The sequence below is a fragment of the Haematobia irritans genome, chromosome 1 (assembly GCF_050003625.1).
Source record: "Haematobia irritans isolate KBUSLIRL chromosome 1, ASM5000362v1, whole genome shotgun sequence".
In the NCBI taxonomy this organism is placed as follows: domain Eukaryota; kingdom Metazoa; phylum Arthropoda; class Insecta; order Diptera; family Muscidae; genus Haematobia; species Haematobia irritans.
The window spans coordinates 197,304,881-197,326,706 of NC_134397.1; the positions used below are offsets into that span (position 1 = coordinate 197,304,881).

A 21,826-nucleotide genomic window follows, 5' to 3' on the forward strand; every position below is an offset into this window, starting at 1 on the left:
AAATCGACCACCCGATTTGGGTTGGGCTTATAAAAACCTTACTTTCTATCCAATTTGCCTGAAAATGGAAATCTAGGGGTATTTTATGACCACAAAGAGGCTGAGTGTCGGTCCATGTTTTGGTATAGCCCCCATATAGACCGATCTCCCGATTTTATTTTTAGGGCTTCTAGAATGGATAGTTTCTACCCAATTCTCCTGAAATTGGAAATCTAGAGGTATTTTAGCACCATAAAGAGGTGTGCCAAAAATGGTGACTATCGGTTGATGTTTAGGTATAGCCCCCATATAGACCGACTTCCCGATTTCACTTCTTGGGCTTCTAGAAACCGTAGTTTTTAACCGATTTGTCTGAAGTTGGAAATCTAGAGGTATTTTAGGACCATAAAGAGGTGTGCTAAAAATGGTGAGTATCGGTCCAGGTTTTGGTATATCCCTCATATAGACCGATCTCCCGATTTGGGGTCTTGGGCTTATAGAATCCGTAGTTTTTATCCAATTTGCCGGAAATTGGAAATCTAGAGGTATATCAGAACAATAAAGAGGTGTGCCGAAAATGGTGAGTATCGGTCCATGTTTTGGTATAGCCCCTATATAGACCGATCTCCAGTTTTTAATTCTTGGGCGTCTAAAATCTGTGGTTTTTATCCAATTTGCCTGAAATTAGAAATCTAGAGGTATTTTAAAACCCTAAAGAGGTGTGCTGAAAATGATGAGTATCGGACCATGTTTTATATAGCCCCCATTTAAACCGATCTCCAGATTTTATTCTTGGGCTTATAGAAACCGTAGTTTTTATCCAACTTGACTCAAATTGGAAATCTAGAGGTATTTTAGGACCATAAAAAATGGTGAGTATAGGTCCATGTTTTGATGTAGCCATCAGATAGACCGATCTCCCGATATTACTTTTTTGGCTTCTAGAAACCGTAATTGTTGTCCACTTTGCCTGAATTCGAGAATCTGGAGGTTTTTAGGAATATAAATAGTTGGCAATCCGTAGTTTTTATCTAATTTGCCTGAAATGAGAAATCTAGAGGTACTTTAGGACCTTAAATATGAGAGCCGAAAATGGCGTGTATTGGTCCATGTTTTGGTTTATCTCCCAAATAGACCGATCTCCCGATTTTACTTCTTGGGCTTTTAGAAACCATAGTTTTTATCAAATTTTCATGAAATTTTAAATGTAGAAGTATTTTAGGGACATAAAGAGGTGTGCCAAAAATGGTGAATATCGGTCCATGTGCATTGATAATGAAAATTGCTTGAAACTGAATTATAGTTTCCAGATTTTACTTCTGGTAATCATTTAAATAATGGGGGTAAAAATCTACAGATGTTAGATTTTAACCCTCTAATGCCCCAATTTTTTTTGTCAGCTGATTAAATATTCAATGTTAACGACACAAAAGCAAGAAAACTAATCAAGAAAAATGAATACGGTAAAATTCAGTATATGCTGCAAAGGCTCTCGAGCAGGTTCAACTAAGTTTTCTGTTTATTTTATTCATTTTTGTTGTCTTAAGGTGTGTTTTACTAAAAGCTTCCTTATTTAATGAAGCCCACCTAAAGGCGGGATTGGGCATTAGAGGGTTAAATCAAGGCGTTATTTCATCGTTTTCTTGCACACGATGTTTATAATTCCTCTAAAACTCAAACAAATATGGTTCTTATAAATCCAGAATCTGATCTAGTCTTCATAGGTAAAATCTTTGAATTTATCTTCGGGAACTGTACTGGTTGAACTGATCTGCTTGTCACCAAATCCCCCTGAAATTTTCACAGGAAACTATAATATTTGATTCATGATAGGTTAGGTTAGGTGGCAGCCCGATGTATCAGGCTCACTTAGACTATTCAGTCCATTGTGATACCACATTGGTGAACTTCTCTCTTATCACTGAGTGCTGCCCGATTCCATGTTAAGCTCAATGACAAGGGACCTCCTTTTTATAGCGTCCGAACGGCGTTCCACATTGCAGTGAAACCACTTAGAGAAGTTTTGATTCATGATGGTGGGTATTCAAGATTCGGCCCGGCCGAACTTACTGCTTTATATACTTGTTTTTTTTTTTGCACTATATATTTTAAGGATATTTTAAATTTAAAGAACATCATTGAAACTATATCAGATAAAGGGTATAATTTCCATTAATATCAATATAATTTCTATTATAGTTGTTCAAAGGTGGTTTTTTATTTTCCGAAGCCTCCTACTTATTTTTTATTATTTTATTTTGTTTATTTTTTCATAGCCTCTTATTTATTTAAATACTTTTTCCTTTTTTCAGTTTTCACAAAATCCCACCTGTAATTGGAGATCTGCAAGTTTCGACATCTTATTGAAAACATGAAAGATTTTCAATTAATTTTCTATATGGTAAATTTTTCCTATAAAAAGCAACAGTATGTGCCACAAACGGAACAAAATGTATTACTCTCGGATACAAATTTAGTACCAGTATATTTTTAGTTTAGATTCCTTTTATTGTCTTAGAATTAATTTAAATGACAAAAGAAAATATCCAAAAACTTCTTCTTAGGATAGTTCTCATATTTACATTATATTTTCAAGCTATATTTTTCTCTCAATAGAAATCTATCCATGTAATTATATTTTGTATATTTATAAGATATAGATTATAGTTTTTATGAATTACTATTATTATGCATTTGTATTTTTTGTGATAATTTTAAATATTAAATAAAAATGAAACATTCCAGAAAATGAAACTTTTAAAAAATATCCGAAAAACATCAAAATATTCACAAAACTTTCTCCCCCAAATGGAAAGAAAGCTTTCCCATTCATTAATTATTTCACATACTCATAAGATTTCTCTTAAATAAAATTCTGAAAATTTTTTTTTTGGAATTATTCCTCAGTTGTTTTCGAGCTCTTCATCTAGGCGGATGTTGTCCCTACATTAAACGGAAAAACACGGAAAATTGTTTGTCGTTAAATTCGTTGCATATGTTTTTGTTGACACGTTGTGATATTTGTTGGTGTTTTTCTTTTCCTCTTTCATTGTCGGCAAACATTGTGGTTCTAAAAATAAATTTTCTATTTAGAAAACTAAGTTAAAAGAAATGGAAATGTATTAAAGGAATTCGAAACACTATAAAATTAAATTAACATTTGCCTAAAATGTTTCATCGAATTGTTTGGCTTTCATTGATCATCACTTTATTAGGTTTACTTCCTATCCGAGGGCAAAGAGATAATTTTGACTATGTAAATCCTTCTTCACCGGGTAGTCGAATACCAATTGGTAAGTATTTTTATACCCTCCATCATAGGATGCGGGTATATTAACTTTGTCATTCCGTTTGTAACACATCGAAATATTGCTCTAAGACCCCATAAAGTATATATATTCTGGGTCGTGGTGAAATTCTGAGTCGATCTAAGCATGTCCGTCCGTCCGTCCGTCTGTTGAAATCACGCTAACTTCCGAACGAAACAAGCTATCGACTTGAAACTTGGCACAAGTTGTTTTTATTGATGTAGGTCGGACGGTATTGCAAATTGGCCATATTGGTCCACTTTTACGTATAGCCCCCATATAAACGGACCCCCAAACTTGACTTGCGATTGCTCTAAGAGAAGCAAATTTCATCCGATCCACCTGAAATTTGGTACATGGTGTTAGTATATGGTCTCTAACAACCATGCAGAAATTGGTCCATATCGGTCCATAATTACATATAGCCCCCATATAAACCGATCCCCCGATTTGGCTTGCGGAGCCTCTAAGAGAACCAAATTTCATCCGATCCGGCTGAAATTTGGTACATGGTGTTACTATATGGTCTCTACACCCAGAAAAAAGTGCCTTCGAAACTAAAGGAAAAAATTTTCATCAATATAGTTTATCCATTTTATTTCCATTAAGGTAAATTTTTGTGAAAAATAATAAAATTTACTCGTTTCAGTAAAAAAATCCTAAACTGTAAGCAGTTAGGAATAGTTCATTAACTAGAATAAGGCATGGAATTTTACTCATACTATTTTGTTCGCTGGGTATAAGAATTTACTACTGAAAAAGAAAATTTTATTCACCGATAACAAAGCATTCGTAAAAATAAACAAAAACCGAACTAAACCCAAGTTTCCTCAAAATTAGTAAAATTTCTTATAAAACGATAATTGCGACTTCCTTTATAATAGAAAGTTTTTCATACATACGAACAACACTTGGCATAGAAAAATATTTTAGTTCATTCGTACTAAGAACTATGCAATCCTTTCAAAACTTAAGGAAACACACTTGTTAGAATATAGGAAATTTTCCTAAATTTCTATTGTCTACCTGTAATCGATACCTGTCATCGTAATCGATGTGTTTGCGCGTTGGTGTAATCGATATATTTGCGCGTCGGTTGTTTTTTTAGTTGGAATCGCGTTGTTTTGGTATACGGAGAGATTGTTAAAAAATAATATGGTAAAATAATATAATAAATAACAAATAAAATATATAAAATATTTGTTATTTTAAATTAGTGAGAAAAATTTTCGTTTTTTTAAATAAATCTATCAATGTTCGTGATAGTGTATAAAGAAAGAAAACACCAGCAGAATAACAACCCTTTCATTTGTCTTCATTTTGGAATCTTCAATTATCAGGTAATATTCAGTGACGCTAACCTTTTGCAACAAAAATGTTTTATGATTTTTTATATTTGTAGGTATTGAAATTGTAAAAGGAGGACAAAATCGTTAGGCAGCAACTTATTAAAAGTGAAAAGTACAAGAAGAAGAAAAAGTGCGTTTTACAGTTGATAATATCACACGGAAATTGGAAATAGTGGAATAATAAACTAATATTTCAAAGAGATTCGATGCTGTTGATTCTTAATAAATATATTCAATATATTAATAAAACATGTCTTTTATTGAAGATAAAATTGCTTATAGAAATAAATAAAATTGTATTTAAAAACGAAGGTAAGCAGTTCTAATTATGAAGTAAAAGTTTTACCACAAATGTGTAAGATTTGTCGAAATGAATGAAAAAATTTCAATAAAATCATTCCATATATGAATTCAAATTAGTTAAATTTTTTCATTCTGTAGTATAGTGGTATATAAATATAGGAAAATGTTAACTAATATATGGAATGCATTATTCCTAATTTCTACAAAAATCACATCGTTCAAACAAATAAAAATGTCTTTGGCGCTATACGAAGTTCAACTTTCTTCACAATGAGTTCATTTTAACTTAAAGAAGGGGTCACTTTTTCCTGGGTGTACCAACCATGCAAAAATTGGTCCATATCGGTCCACTTTAAACGGACCCCCAATATAAACGGCCCCAAATTTGGCTTGCGATTGCTGTAAGAGAAGCAACTTTCATCCGATCGGGCTGAAATTCGGTACATGGTGTTAGTATACGGTCTCTAACAACCATGCAGAAATTGGTCCACATCGGTCCATAATTATATATAGCCCCCATATAGACCGATCCCCCGATTTGGCTTGCGGAGCCTCTAAGAGAAGCAAATTTCACCCGTCCGGATGAAATTTGGTACATGATGTTGGTATATGTTCTCTAATGACCATGCAAAAATTGGTCCACATCGGTCCATAATTATATATAGCCCCCATATAAACCGATCCCCAGATTTGACCTACGGAGCCTCTTAGAGGAGCAAAAGTCATCCGATCCAATTGAAATTTGGTACGTGGTGTTAGTATATTGTCTCTAACAACCATGCAAAAATTGGTCCACATCGGTCCATAATTATATATAGCCCCCATATAAATCGATCCCCTAACTTGGCTTGCGGAGCCTCTAATAGAAGCAAATTTCATCCGATCCGACTGAAATTTGGTACACGCAAAAAAATAATTCTTTCCTCCCAAACGAAATTTTAGACACACAAAGTTCGTTTCTCATTTGCTTTTCGCTGTAAGGAAGTGTATTTGGAAGAAAAGTATATACTTTTTGTGATAAACGTTTATTCTTTTCCAGGATGTAAAAACAATTTCATAAAGACTAACTCAAAAAAAAATTTTTTTTTCTGGCTAATTGCATTTTCCCTCACATCTTTCTCACTTCCACGAAGATTTTTAGTTCTTAACACCTTTTTCTGTAATACAAACATTGTAGAAGAAATTATACGATTTTATAAATTTTTAAAATTTTTTTACCTTTCGCCTGGACGGAGAATCGAACCGCGGACCATGCACTTTGTAAGCCAACACACTAACCACTGAGCTATGTACCTGTTATGGTCATCAATAGATAAATATCCATATAAGTTATATTTATATAGCATAGCTTGCGGCGCCCACGAACCGAATAAACAAAGTTTATTTAACAGAAACAAACATTTAGTTTGGCACCGTGGAGCAGTGGTTGCTACGTCTGACTCTCATGCCAAGGGTCGTGGGTTCGATCCCTGCTTCGACCAAAGTTTTTTTTTTTTTTTTCTACTTTTTTTTCTACTCTTTCCAAACGTTTTTTTTCTTTGCGTGTACATGGTGTTAGTAAATGGTCTCTAATGACAATACAAAAATTGGTCCACATCATTCCATAATTATATATACACTGTTAGAAAAATATGTTTTTCATATGTTCCGATATAAACAAAATGTGTTTCGGGCACAATTTTTAAACACAATATATTTAAGTGCAAACATGTAATGTTCCTAAACTAACACTAAGTGTTTGGGACACATATGTTAATATGTTAGAATATATTATGTTTGGGGCATGAATGTTTCATAAAAATAATATGTGTGAATGTAAACATATATAAATTTACAAATTTCGAGTAAACATATATATGTTTTGATATATTATTCAGAGAGCGACAGAGAGAGAGTATAGAGAAAGAAATAGAGATGGAAATCGGGAGGGTTGACGAAAGATATCAACATAACACAGCGAGAGAATCAAAAGAGAGCAATTTCGGTGAAACTGCTTGTATGTTGTTTCGGAAAACTGTTTTATAATAAGCCCAAAAATTTGATATGCTTAAGTCTAAATATTATTTAATTTGAATACTCATGTAAAGAGAATAGACATTCGGAAGCGGGCATTAAGTTCGAGTTTTGCAGCTAAAACAATCGAAAAAGTTTATTTTCTTGAAAATGAATTATTAATGAAAAGTAAAAGGCAAAACATTTCATTTTAGAACGATAATGCCAACTTAATACCGCCCTTAAGGCTAAAAATGAAATTAAGTACAAAAAACGATAAGTTTTAAATGCATTTCAAATGGTGTTAAATGCTAGTAAAAAACTGTTCACGCCTAACTAAATTTATGTGTATATTATAAAATTATTTATGTATGTTTATACTCGACTCCACGTTCTTCTTTTGTTAGAGTTTTTAAATTCCTTCCAAAATTTCAAGCTTTTATACCAAAAACAGTTTTTGTTACAAAATTGTTATTTTTGCAATAAAAAAATAATATTTTATCCAAAAGCTCAGTCCATTTCATTTATATCAAGCACTGTTCTTTTCTGACTGTAAATCTTTAATAACACACATTTCGAAGTTTCATTGTAAAAATTTAATTTAATAATATAAAAATATAAATACAAAAATTAAAAAAATTGGTGTTCGATCGGAGTAGGGATTGAACCCAGGACCCTTTGCATGCAAGGCGGACATGCTAACCACTGCTCCACGTGGCCAACAAATATATGTTTCTGTTGAATAATGTTTTGTTTGCATCGGCTCGTGGGCGCTGCAAACTATGCTATATAAATGTGACTTATAACGATAATTGTCTATTGGTAACTATAACAGCTACGTAGCCCAGTGGTAGTGTGTTGGCTTATAAATTGCATGGTTCCCGGTTCGATTCTCAGTCCAGGCCAAAGGTAAAATTTAAAAAAAAATATAAAATTGAATAATTTCTTCAACATTATTTGTATTACAGAAAAAGGTGCCAAGAACTAAAAAATTTCGTGGAAGTGAAAATTATGTGAGGGAATGAGCACAATCTTCTTTGGGGAAAATTCTTCCAAACATATAACATTTTTGGGCTCAAAATGCTTCCAAACATATAATATGTTCACTAAAACAAACATATTAATGTTTCGGCAGTATCCAATAATATATGTGCTTCCTGCAAAATATGTTTGGAACATATGTTAGAGAAGCGATTTTTTCTGAGGGTGTAGCATCCATATAAACCGATAACCAGATTTGACCTCCGGAGCCTCTTGAAGACCAAAATTTATCTGATTCAGTTGAAATTTGGTAAGTGGTGTTAATATATGGCCTCAAACACCCATGCAAAAATTGGTCGAAATCGGCCATAATTATATATAGCCCCCATATAAACCGATCCTCCGAAGCCCCTTGGAAGAGCAAAATTAATCCGATTCGGTTGAAATTTGGTACGTGATGTTAGTATATGGTATCCAACAACCATGCAGGAATTGGTTCATATCAGTCCATAATTATGTATAGCCCCCATATAAACCGATCCCCAGATTTGACCTTCGGTGCCTTATGGAGAAGCAAAATTCATCCGATCTGGTTGAAATTTTGTACGTGGTGGAAGTATATGATATTTAAGAACCATGCCAAAAGTGGTCCATATCAGTCCATAATCATATGGATTAACTCACAATTTAGAAAACGATGTTAAGAAGTTTTAAGATACCACAACCCAAGTAACTCGATTGTGGATGACATTCTTTCGTAGAAGTTGCTACGCAATCCATCGTGGAGGGTACATAAGATTCGGCCTGGCCGAACTTACGGCCGTATATACTTGTTTTATTTTAAAATATAGTTATTACCATTTAATTCAATATTCATTTCGATTTATTTCGATATATTTTTTTTTCTTTTGTTTTATTTATTTAAAAGTGCACTTAATTTTATACTTTTTCACACTTCAAAAACCAATTGCTTACTTGCTCTCTCTTTTGAAGCCGTTCTTAAAGAGTACAGTTGGAATAAACCAAAAACAAATACACATTGTAAAACCTTGTTTGCATAAGAAACAGTGTTGCCACACTTTTTGACAAATTTCTAACTTTGATTTTTTATTTTGGGCCAAAGGTATCGACCACTGTGCACTGCTGTCCCTCATCTGTAAAGTTTCTGAAACGTATTTCTAATAGTTCCCCTTCAACCTATTCACGAATTACAAGCTGGAACTAGGTCGACTTTAACATTTCCTTACATACGTTACATACGCCCACGACAACGACTTTCGTTAGTTCAATGATTTATTTTCATTACGCCAATGAAAGTGTACGTTAAATGTATCATTATTTACAAGAAAATTCGTTAGAATAAAGAAGAAATACATTATATTTACGAAACTGTTGCGATGGGCCAATTTTTATGACAATTTTCCTTAGGATAACGAAATCTATTTCTATTTTGTCCAGGTTTGATAACCGACCTTAATTCGGAGGTATTGCGTTATACCTTTGAAAATGCCACAAACATCATTAATGCAGAACTGACAACACCACTGGAAGTACGACATGCTGAAATCGATTATGGAAATTCTATGCAAGGTGTAGAAAAACTCTGCCGAATGATGGAGGTAAGTGTGAAATTCTCACCAATTGCCAAAAGAGAGTAAATGCATTTTAGCATTAAATTTCCTCAATTTCTAGGAAGGAATTGGTGCAATATTTGGTCCTTCGGCCTTAACGTCTGGATTACATCTGATGAATGTATGCGATAGCAAAGATTTACCCTATATTTTATCGTATATGAGTGAGACCAATGAAGGTTTTAATCTACATCCTCATCCAGCTGATATTGCTCAGGCATTGCATGCTGTTATTTCAGCTTTTGAATGGAGTCGTTATATATTTCTTTATCAAAATGGTGAGATACAAAAAAATTAAATTTTACCCCTCATTTACAAAAAAAAAAGTATATTTTAAACCTATTTTTCCCATATAAATTCTTCTAAATTATCGTTAGAAATAAATGAAATTTCTTTTACCTTTAACGAAACTTTCTTTATTATTTATACGAATGTTTTTTAATTTTTTTTTTTTCTAAATTGTAGCTGTTTATCTAAGCATTTTGGATGCTTTAATGTCCATTTATGGTAGTAGTGGCCCTTTCATCTCTGTTGTCCGTTATGATTTGAATTTGAATGGTAACTTCAAATCGGTTTTGAGAAGAGTACGAAAATCTGTGGATAATCGCTTAGTTGTGGTCGGCTCATCAGAATCTGTTGCTGAAGTTCTGAAACAGGTATGAATTTATTTTACAACTAAAATAACATTTTTTTGAACTTTGGTCGTATGGTTTTTTTATAGGCCCAACAAGTTGGCATCATGAATGAAGACTACACGTACATTATTGGCAACTTGGATCTTCATACATTCGATTTGGAAGAATACAAATACAGTGATGCCAATATCACCGGATTTCGTATGTTCTCCGCCCAAAAACCTGAGGTACAGAATCTTATGCGTGAAATGGGTTATTTGCAAAAACTTACCGAAGATGAACGATTCAACGATGGCGAGACTATCGATATTTCAAATGTGGATCCCGATGATGTGGAAATACAGGAGCGTATACGTCAAAGAGAAATTGATAATGAAATCATAAGAAATGGTAAATTATGAAATAATCGATACATAACATATATTAAAACAAGTAAGGAAAGTCTAAAGTCGGGCGGGGCCGACTATATTATACCCTGCACCACTTTGTAGATCCACATTTTCGATAACATCTGAAATCCTTCAAATTTTTTCAGTGCTATATATAAAGCTTCATATTCCCATATACATACATTTAAATCTGAACCGACAATATATTTATCACTCGATCTGGACAGAATTTGATAGACTTCTACAAAATCTATAGACTCAAAATTTAAGTCGGCTAATGCACTAGGGTGGAACACAATGTTAGTAAAAAAAATATGGGAAACATTTAAATCTGAAGCAATTTTAAGGAAACTTCGCAAAAGTTTATTTATGATTTATCGCTCGGTATATATGTATCAGAAGCTAAGGAAAATTAGAGTAATTTTTAAAACTTTTCGACTAAGCAGTGGCGATTTTACAAGGAAAATATTGGTATTTTGACCATTTTTGTCGAAATCAGAAAAACATATATATGGGAGCTATATCTAAATCTGAACCGATTTCAACCAAATTTGGCACGCATAGCTACAATGCTAATTCTACTCCCTGTGCAAAATTTCAACTAAATCAGAGCAAAACATTGGCCTCTGTGGTCATATGAGTGTAAATCGGGCGAAAGCTATATATGGGAGATATATCTAAATCTGAACCGATTTCAACCAAATTTGGCACGCATAGCTACAATGCTAATTCTACTCCCTGTGCAAAATTTCAATTAAATCGGAGTAAAAGATTGGCCACTGTGGTCATATGAGTGTAAATCGGGCGAACGATATATATGGGAGCTATATCTAAATCTGAACCGATTTCAATAAAATTTGGCACACTTGACTACACTACTAGTTCTACTCCCTGTGCAAAATTTCAACCAAATTGGGGTAAAACTCTGGCTTCTGGGACCATATTAGTCCATATCGGGCGAAAGATATATATGGTAGCTTTATCTAAATCTGAACCGATTTCTTCCAAAATCAATAGGGTTCTATTCTAACCCAAATTAGGAACATGTGCCAAATTTGAAGGCGATTGGACTTAAACTGCGACCTAGACTTTGATCACAAAAATGTGTTCACAGACAGACGGACGGACGGACGGACAGACGGACATGGTTATATCGACTCAGGGACCCACCCTGAGCATTATTGCCCAAGACACCATGTGTCTATCTCGTCTCCTTCTGGGTGTTGCAAACATATGCACTAACTTATAATACCCTGTTCCACAGTGTGGCGCAGGGTATAAATATGGCAAACATTGTAATCTGAACCAATTTTGAGGCAACTTCGCAAAAGTGTATTTATGATTTATCGGTCGATAGATATGTATTAGAAATAAAGGAAAATTTGAGTCACTTTTACTAGCTTTCGACTTAGCAGTGGCGATTTTATAAGGAAAATGTGGGTATTTTGGTCATTTTTGCCCAAATCGGAAAATCATATATATGGAAGCTATATAGAAATCTGAACCGATTTCAACCAAATTTGACATGCATACTTAGTATTTTATTTTACTCCCTGTGCAAAATTTCATGTAAATCGGACTACAACTTTGAACTCTGTTGTCATATGACGGAAAATCGGGCGAAAGATATATATGGGAGCTATATCTAAATCTGAACCGATTTCAATAAAATTTAGCATACTTGACTACACTACTAATTGTACTCCTAATGCAAAATTTCAACCAAATTGGGCTAAAACTCTGGCTTCTGAGGCCATATAAGTCTATATCGGGCGAAAGATGTATATGAGAGCTTTATGTCAATCTGAACCGACTTCAATTAAATTTGGCAGACCTGACTATAGTACTTATTGTTCACCTGGTGCAAAATTTCAAGCAAATTATGGTAAAACTCTGGCTTCTGGGGCCATATAAGTAAATATCGGGCGAAAGATATATATGGGAGCTATATCTAAATCTGAACCGATTTCAATAAAATTTTATATATAGGTGCATAACGGGTGAAAGATATATATGGGAGCTATATCTAAATCTGAACCGATTTCTTCCAAAATCAATAGGGTTCTATTCTGACCCAAAACAGGAACTTGTGCCAAATTTGAAGGCCATTGTATTTAAACTGCGACCTACACTTTGATCACAAAAATGTGTTCACAGACAGACGGACGGACGGACATGGCTGGATCGACTCATGGACCCACCCTGAGCATTATTGCCAAAGACACCATGTGTGTATCTCGTCTCCTTCTGGGTGTTGCAAACATATGCACTAACTTATAATACCCTGTTCAACAGTGTGCCGCAGGGTATAAAAATGTCAACCTAATCGGATGATATTTGCTCCTCCGAGAGGCCCAGAAACCCAAATCTGGGGATCGGTTTATATAAGGGTTGTATATAATTATGAACCGATATCGACCAGAACAAAAACGGCAATAAAAATTTTTTTTTTGCTCGTTCCGAGGTATAATTATGTTAGTTTTGCACACGCAGAGAAGGAATATGATCACCCCAAACATGTTTCAAGAGCAAAATGTTATTTTTGTATGGTAACCATGTAACATGTTTGTCACTAAAATGTTATTTTTTCGTCAAATATAACCTGCTTGCCGAAATCAGATACATGCTTTCCGAGAAAATAACATGGTTGCGAAAACCATGTTACATGGTCACCACCCAAATATAACATTTTGCTCTTAAAACATGTTTGATGTGATCATATTCCTTCACTGGGTGTACACGCAAAAAAATAATTCTTTCCTCCCAAACGAAATTATAGACAAACAAAGTTCGTTTCTCATTTGCTTTTCGCTGTAAGGAAGTGTATTTGGAAGAAAAGTATATACTTTTTGTAATAAACGTTTATTCTTTTCCAGGATGTAAAAACAATTTCATAAAGACAAACTCAAAAAAAAAAAAAACATTGTTTTCTTGCTAATTGCATTTTCCCTCACATCTTTCTCACATCCACGAGGTTTTTTAGTTCTTAACACCTTTTCCTGTAATACCAACAATGTAGAAGAAATTATACGATTTTATAAATTTTTAAAATTTTTTTACCTTTCGCCTGGACGGAAAATCAAACCGCGGACCATGCACTTTGTAAGCCAACACACTAACCACTGAGCTATGTACCTGTTATGGTCATCAATAGATAAATATCCATATAAGTTATATTTATATAGCATAGCTTGCGGCGCCCACGAACCGAATAAACAAAGTTTATTTAACAGAAACAAACATTTAGTTTGGCACCGTGGAGCAGTGGTTGCTACGTCCGACTTGCATGCCAAGGGTCGTGGGTTCGATCCCTACTTCGACCAAAGTTTTTTTTTTTTGTTTTTTGTTTTTTTTTTTTTATATATTCCAGATATGTTCGGAAGATTCCGAAAAAAATGTTCAACATTGCATTGTAGTATATTAAATGTTGAACTGTTAAATGTGTCTTATTAAAGACCTAAAGTCAGAAAAGAACAATGTTTGATATAAACGAAATGGACTGTGTTGTTGTTTAAAAAATAACTTTTTTTATTGAAATAATAAAAATTTTGTAACAAACGAATTTTTTTGGTGATAAAAGTTTAAAATTTTCGAAGCAATTCAAAAAACTCGAACAAAAGAAAAACGTTTCCGGTACACGTTTTCCAAACGTTTTTTTTTCTTTGCGTGTAGACATAAGGACGAACGTTCGATACCCATATATGTTATGTATATGTGAAATTATAAAATATTATGTTTTTAATCCATTTTGTTTTTCGATTTCTTGAAAACTTAGGCTCTTGTCCCATTACTATGGAAATGGCTTTGCTCTATGATGCTGTCATAGCATTTGCTGAAACTACCAAACATATACAATATATGCCACAGCCCTTGGATTGTAAATTGGAAGCAGACAATGTTCAAGAAGATGGTTCGACTTTTAAAAACTACATGAGATCTGTAAGTGATTTAAAATGCTCATAATTAAGATATACTATCTTAACTTCCCCAATATCTAAAAAAAGCCCCATGAGCTTTCAAAAATACTTGACTTAACAGTCTCTTAAATTCATTGGTTTTACATTTTGTGTGTTTCAAAATTTGTCCAGCTCGACTTCGATAGAAATACCTTAACTGGACGCATAATATTTGATGGATCACGACGGAAAGGCTATACATTAGATGTAATTGAGCTACAGTCAACTGGCCTAGTAAAAGTCGGTGCATGGGAGGAGAATAAAAATTTTACATTTGAAAGGCCTCCGGAACAAAGACTGATCACTACTCATGACGATAACTCTATGGTGAATAAAACCTATGTGGTTTTAATATCCGTACCGGTAAGAGAATCATAATGGCTTGCCTATTTTAAACAATAATTCATTGCAATCGTTTAGAATCCTCCCTACACCAGTTTGGTTGAATCTCATAAGAAATTACATGGTAATAGCATGTATCAAGGTTATGGTGTAGATTTAATTAAAGAATTGGCTGACATCTTGGGTTTTAATTTTACCTTAAAAGATGGTGGTTCAAATTATGGATCATTCAATAAGACCACAAATACCACAACGGGAATGTTAAAGAAAATCGTAGATGGGGTAAGCAGCTGGAAAAAAGGAATAACTACTGATATGTTACAACTTCTTCTTATTTCTTCAATATTTTTAATAATTTTATATCTCTTAATAGGAAGCTGATTTGGCTATAACAGATTTGACCATTACATCGGAACGAGAGGAAGTAGTGGATTTTACCATCCCTTTCATGAATACCGGTAACATTGAGCCAAAAATATTTTTAATTTAATCACGAAATTAATTGATCCAATTAATTATACCCTGCGCCACACTGTGGAACAGGGTAATATAAGTTAGTGCATATGTTTGTAACACCCAGAAGGAGACGAGATAGACACATGGTGTCTTTGGCAATAATGCTCAGGGTGGGTCCCTGAGTCGATATAACCATGTCCGTCTGTCCGTTGTCCGTCCGTCCGTCCGTCTGTCTGTGAACACATTTTTGTGTCAAAGTCTAGGTCGCAGTTTAAGTCCAATCGCCTTCAAATTTGGCACATGTTCCTAATTTGGGTCAGAATAGAACCCTATTGATTTTGGAAGAAATCGGTTCAGATTTAGATATAGCTCCCATATATATCATTCGCCCGATATGCACTAATATGGACCCAAAAGGCAGAGTTTTATACCGATTTGCTTGAAATTTTGAACAAACATAACACTTAGTCGTATAGTCAAGTTTGCAAAATTTGATTGAAATCAGTTCAGATTTAGATATAGCTCCCATATGTATCTTTCGCCCGATATGGACTTATATGGCCCCAGAAGCCAGATTTTTGGCCGAATTTGGTAGAAATTTTGCACTAGGAGTACAATTAGTAGCATAGTCAAGTGTGCAAAATTTTATTGAAATCGGTTCAGATTTAGATATAGTTCCCATACATATCTTTCGCCCGATATGGACTAATATGGTCCTAAACGCCAGAGTTTTGGTCCAATTTGGTTGAAATTTTGCACCGGGAGTAGATTTAGCATTGTAGCTATGCGTGCCAAATTTGGTTGAAATCTATTCAGATTTAGATATAGCTCCCATATATATCTTTCACCCGATATGGACTTATATGGACCCAGAAGCCAGAGTTTTATCCCGATTAGCTTGAAATTTTGCACAAGGAGTACAATTGGTAGTATAGTCATGTGTGCCAAATTTGATTGAAATCGGTTCAGATTTAGATATAGCTTCCATATATATTTTTCGCCCGATGTGGACTTATATGGCCACAGAAGCCAAACCTTTATATATAGCACCCAACACATTTGACGGATGTGATATGGTATCGAAAATTTAGATCTACCAAATGGTGGAGGGTATAATATAGTCGGCCCCGCCCGACTTTAGACTTTCCTTACTTGTTTTTTAATTGAAATGTGTTCAATCACGAAAATTATAGTAACAATCATAGTATTAATTGGGCATAAAAAATATTTGATTAAAAAATTAACTGATTTAATTTGAAAATTTCAATTATTTTTTTAATTGATTCAATTAAAAGTTCAATTAATGTTGATTGCAAAATTCAATTAATTTTTTTAATTAAACACGTAACTATATTGAATTGCTTTCTTATCTGACTTTGTGTTTTTAGTTTGATTTAAAATGTTTTTGTTTGAAATAAATTGTTATTTAAAAATTAAAAAAAATCCAAACTTTTTTTTTACTGACTTAATCATCCGAGTTTGATTAAACAGTTAATTGTATCAATTAATTAAAAAAAATTAAAACTTTCAATCATTGACTTAAGTAACTTAAGGTTTCTTTATTGATAAAAAAAGTTAATTGAATCAATTAATTTATTAATTGAAAAAAATTTTCAACTTCAAACAACTTTTTAATTGGAAATATTTTGGTGATATTTTGTTAATTTTTTTAATTAAAAACGTAACTATATTGAATTGCTTTCTTATATGACTTTGTGGTTTTAGTTTGATTTAAAATGTTTTTGTTTGAAATAAATTATTATTTTAAAATTAAAAAAAAAATCCATAACTTTTTTTTACTGACTTAATCATCCGAGTTTGAATAAACAGTTAATTGTATCAATTAATTTAAAACAAAATTAAAATTTTCAATCATTGACTTAAGTAACTTAAGGTTGATTAAAAAGTTAAATGTATCAATTAATTTATTACTATTATTGAAAAATTTTTCAACTTCAAACAACTTTTTAATTGGAAATATTTATGGCAATTTTCTTAAACTTATTTCTCATTTCTAGGTATTGCCATATTATATTTGAAACCTCAGAAAAGTGAACCCACCACTTTCTCCTTTATGGACCCTTTTTCAAAACAAGTCTGGAAATATTTGGGTATTGCCTTTTTGGGTGTATCTCTGTGCTTCTTTATACTGGGTCGTCTTTCACCTACAGAATGGGATAATCCATATCCCTGTATTGAAGAACCCGAAGAATTGGAAAATCAATTTACTATCAACAGTGCCTTGTGGTTTACCACTGGTGCTTTTCTCCAGCAGGGATCTGAGATAGCTCCAAAGTAAGTATTGACATGAACCGATGTGACAAGAATCAGTATTTGTATAATTTGCTATCCTTTTAAAACAGAGAGCATAAAAGTGGAGGAGGTATCAAACAAGCAGCCCTATCCTTGAGTGGGAATAGCATAAAGACAGAATTAATTTATACTTCGAGGGGCGTATGTTCCCCCGAGATAAACTATTTTGGAGTTAATGCAACCCCAAATTGTTGTCTTCATAAAATTGCTAAAAACAGATGCCATCGCCGGACGGGTTCCTATTTATTTTAGGCGTTGATCCTATTTATTTTTGCGTTGATCCTACGCTCAAAAAAGTTTACTTGGATACAAAAATGTTGACGTTCCCTTAAGGATTTTGGTATTGCTTCCGAGACACAGATGCGGCTTCTTTAAAATAAAGACATTTTTACGGACCTCCCTGGCTTTAAATTTGGGTCGTGGTGAAATTCTGAGTCAATCTAAGCATGTCCGTCCGTCCGTCTGTTGAAATCACGCTATCTTCCGAACGAAACAAGCTATCGACTTGAAACTTGGCACAAGTAGTTGTTATTAACGTAGGTCGGATGGTATTGCAAATGGTCCATATCGGTCCACTTTTACGTATAGCCCCCATATAAACGGACCCCCAGATTTAGCTTGCGGAGCCTCTCAGAGAAGCATATTTCATCCGATTCGGCTGAAATTTGGTACATGGTGTTGGTATATGGTCTCTAATAACCATGCAAAAATTGGTCCACATCGGTAAATAATTATATATAGTACCCATATAAATCGATCCTCAGATTTGGCTTGCGGATCCTCAAAGAGAAGCAAATTTCATCCGATCCGACTGAAATTTGGTACATGGTGTTAGTATATGGTCTCTAACAACCATGCAAAAATTGGTCCACATCGGTTCAAAATTATATATAACCCCCATATAAACCGATCCCCAGATTTGGCTTGCGGAACCTCAAAGAGAAGCAAATTTCATCCGATCCGACTGAAATTTGGTACATGGTGTTAGTATATGGTCTCTAACAACCATGCAAAAATTGGTCCACATCGGTTCAAAATTATATATAACCCCCATATAAACCTATCCCCAGATTTGGTTTCCGGAGCGTCAAAGAGAAGCAAATTTCATCCGATCCTGCTAAAATTTGATACATGGTGTTGGTATATGATCTCTAACAACAATGCAAAAATTGGTCCACATCGGTCCGTAGTTATATATAGTAGTTATATACATCCCCAGATTTGGCTTGCGGAGCCTCAAAGAGAAGCAAATTTCATCCGATCCGGCTGAAATTAGGTACATGGTGTTGGTATATAGTCTCTAACAACCATGCAAAAATTGGTCCACATCGGTCCGTAATTATATATAGCCCCCATATAAACCGATCCCCAGATTTGGCATGCGGAGCCTCAAAGAGAAGCAATTTTCATCCGATCCTGCTGAAATTTGGAACATGGTGTTGTATATGGACTCTAACATCCATGCAAAAATTGGTCCACATCGGTCAATAATTATATATAGTCCCCATATAAACCGATCCCCAGATTTGGTTTCCGGAGCCTCAAAGAAAAGCAAATTTCATCCGATCCGGCTGAAATTTGGTACATGATGTTGGTATATAGTCTCTAACAACCATGCAAAAATTGGTCCACATCGGTCCATAATTTTATATAGCCCACAAATAAACCGTTCTCCAGATTTGATCTCCGGAGCCTCTTGGAGGAGCAAAATTCATTCGATCCGGTTCAAATTTGGAACGTGGTGTTAGTATATGGCCGCTAACAACCATACCAAAATTGGTCCATATCGGTATATAGTTATATATATCCGATACCCAATCACACAAAAATTGGTCCATATCGGCTCATAATCAAGTTTGCCACGCTAGCCGAAAATAATCTACCAACATCTTATTTCTATAGAAAATTTTGTCAAAATTTTATTTCTATAGAAAATTTTGTCAAAATTTTATTCCTATAGAAAATTTTGTCAACATTTTATTTCTATAGAAAATGTTGTTAACATTTTATTTGTATAGAAAATTTTGTTAAAATTTCATTTCTATAGAACTTTACAGAAAATTTTGTCAAAATTTTATTTCTATAGAAAATTTTGTCAAAATTTTATTTCTATAGAAAATTTTGTCAAAATTTTATTTCTATAGAAAATTTTGTCAAAATTTTATTTCTATAGAAAATTTTGTCAAAATTTTATTTCTATAGAAAATTTTTTAAAAATTTTATTTCTATAGAAAATTTTGTTAAAATTTTATTTCTATAGAAAATTTTGTTAAAATTTTATTTCTATAGAAAATTTTGTCAAAATTTTATTTCTATAGAAAATTTTGTCAAAATTTTATTTCTATAGAAAATTTTGTCAAACTGAAGTATATACGTATTTAATCGGTCTTTTTTAATTTAATATATACCTCGTATGGACTTACTTACAATTTAGAAGACGGTGTTAGGAGGTTTTAAGATACATTGCCATTGGCAAGCTTTACCGCAACACAGTAATTCGATTGCGGATGACAATGTGTACAAGAAGTTTCTACACAATCCATGGTGGAGGGTACATAAGCTTGGGACTGGCCGAACTTACGGCCGTATATACTTGTTTCTATATATGTATGTAGGATGTGGTTCTGCACCTCCACCATATTAAGGTCCCATACTAACTATACGTTACGCCACAACACGATACGATACAGACTGATGTATGTCATCAAACTGACATTGACGAATGGGCAGAAAAGGATGAGAGGACAGTCATTGATCGGTAATCGTTTGTGCAGTATCGTTATAGTTGATATCATTTGTGGATTTGGAATTCATGGATTAAATTTTGAATTATTAAATATGTTCATTTTAATTAAACTTAAATAATTTAAAGACACTTATTAAATAATTTAAAGAACGTAAACAACGAATCATCAAATTCAAAGTGTTTTCATAAAAAAACAATAAAGTAAGCATCATAAATCAAAGATGCAAATCCTTTAAATAAATCTTAGCCTATATTTGAAACATTTTTATCTTATTTTCAAAACTTCAATATGTTGCTTGAGTTAAAGACTTTTTTATTCTATAAATTGAAAATGTTTTTCTTTATTTTAAGGAAAATTTCCCTTACTTCAAACATCTAATTCAATGAAAAATTTTTGAAGCAAAGATTGTAAACTTTATTATCCCCTCCACCATAGGATGGGGAGACCCCATAAAGTATATATATTCTGGGTCGTGGTGAAATTCTGAGTCGATATGAGCATGTCCGTCCGTCCGTCTGTTGAAATCACGCTAGCTTCCGAACGAAACAAGCTATCGACTTGAAACTTGGCACAAGTAGTTGTTATTGGTGTAGGTCGGACGGTATTGCAAATGGGCCGTATCGGTTCACTTTTACGTATAGCTCCCATATAAACGGACCCCCAAATTTGGCTTGCGAGGCCTCTAAGAGAAGCAAATTTCATCCGATCCGGCTGAAATTTGGTACGTGGTGTTAGTATATGGTCTCTAACAATCATGCAAAAATTGGTCCATATCAGTTAATAATTATATATAGCCCCCATATAAACCGATCCCCCGATTTGGCTTGCAGAGCCTCTAAGAGCAACAATTTTGATCCGATCCGGCTGAAATTTGGTACATGGTGTTAGTATATGGTCTCTAACAACCATGCAGAAATTTGTCCATATTGGTCCATATTGGTCCATAATTATATATAGCCCCCATATAAACCGATCACCAGATTTGACCTCCGGAGCCTCTTGGAAGACCAAAATTAATCTGATTCAGTTGAAATTTAGTACGTGATGTTAATATATGGCCTCAAACACCCATGCAAAAATTGGTCGATATCTATCCATAATTATGTATAGGCCCCATATAAACCGATCCCCAGATTTGACCTCCGGAGCACCTTGGAAGAGTAAAATTCTTCCCATTCGGTTGAAATTTGGTACGTGATGTTAGTACAGGGTATCCAACAACCATGTAGGAATTGGTTCCTATCGGTCCATAAAAGTATATAGCTCCCATATAAACCGATCCCCAGATTTGACCTCCGGTGCCTTTTGGAGAAGCAAAATTCATCCGATCTGGTTGAAATTTGGTACGTGGTGGTAGTATATGATATTTAACAACCATGTGAGTTGAAATTTGTGGATGGCAGTCTTTCGTAGAAGTTTCTACGCAATCCATGGTGGAGGGTACA

General features: G+C 33.8%; 2 protein-coding genes across 3 annotated transcripts in view; both read left to right on the plus strand.

The window, feature by feature from the left end:
* The window catches only part of Nep4 (M13 family metallopeptidase neprilysin 4), a 51,004-nt gene extending 47,843 nt beyond the window's left edge, over positions 1-3,161 (plus strand). For both annotated transcript variants that reach the window (XM_075292486.1, XM_075292485.1), the window contains one exon: positions 2,292-3,161. The gene's annotated coding sequence lies outside the window, so the exon portion shown is untranslated. The remainder of the gene's footprint in view (positions 1-2,291) is intronic.
* LOC142234303 (uncharacterized) overlaps positions 3,142-21,826 on the plus strand; it is a 44,553-nt gene continuing 25,868 nt past the window's right edge. Inside the window, exons 1-10 of the mRNA XM_075305407.1 lie at positions 3,142-3,272; positions 9,371-9,531; positions 9,605-9,821; positions 10,009-10,199; positions 10,265-10,568; positions 14,343-14,506; positions 14,656-14,886; positions 14,944-15,147; positions 15,239-15,323; positions 17,340-17,616. Of these exons, the coding sequence (XP_075161522.1) occupies positions 3,149-3,272; positions 9,371-9,531; positions 9,605-9,821; positions 10,009-10,199; positions 10,265-10,568; positions 14,343-14,506; positions 14,656-14,886; positions 14,944-15,147; positions 15,239-15,323; positions 17,340-17,616 (1,958 nt within the window). The 5' untranslated portion in view covers positions 3,142-3,148. The remainder of the gene's footprint in view (positions 3,273-9,370; positions 9,532-9,604; positions 9,822-10,008; positions 10,200-10,264; positions 10,569-14,342; positions 14,507-14,655; positions 14,887-14,943; positions 15,148-15,238; positions 15,324-17,339; positions 17,617-21,826) is intronic.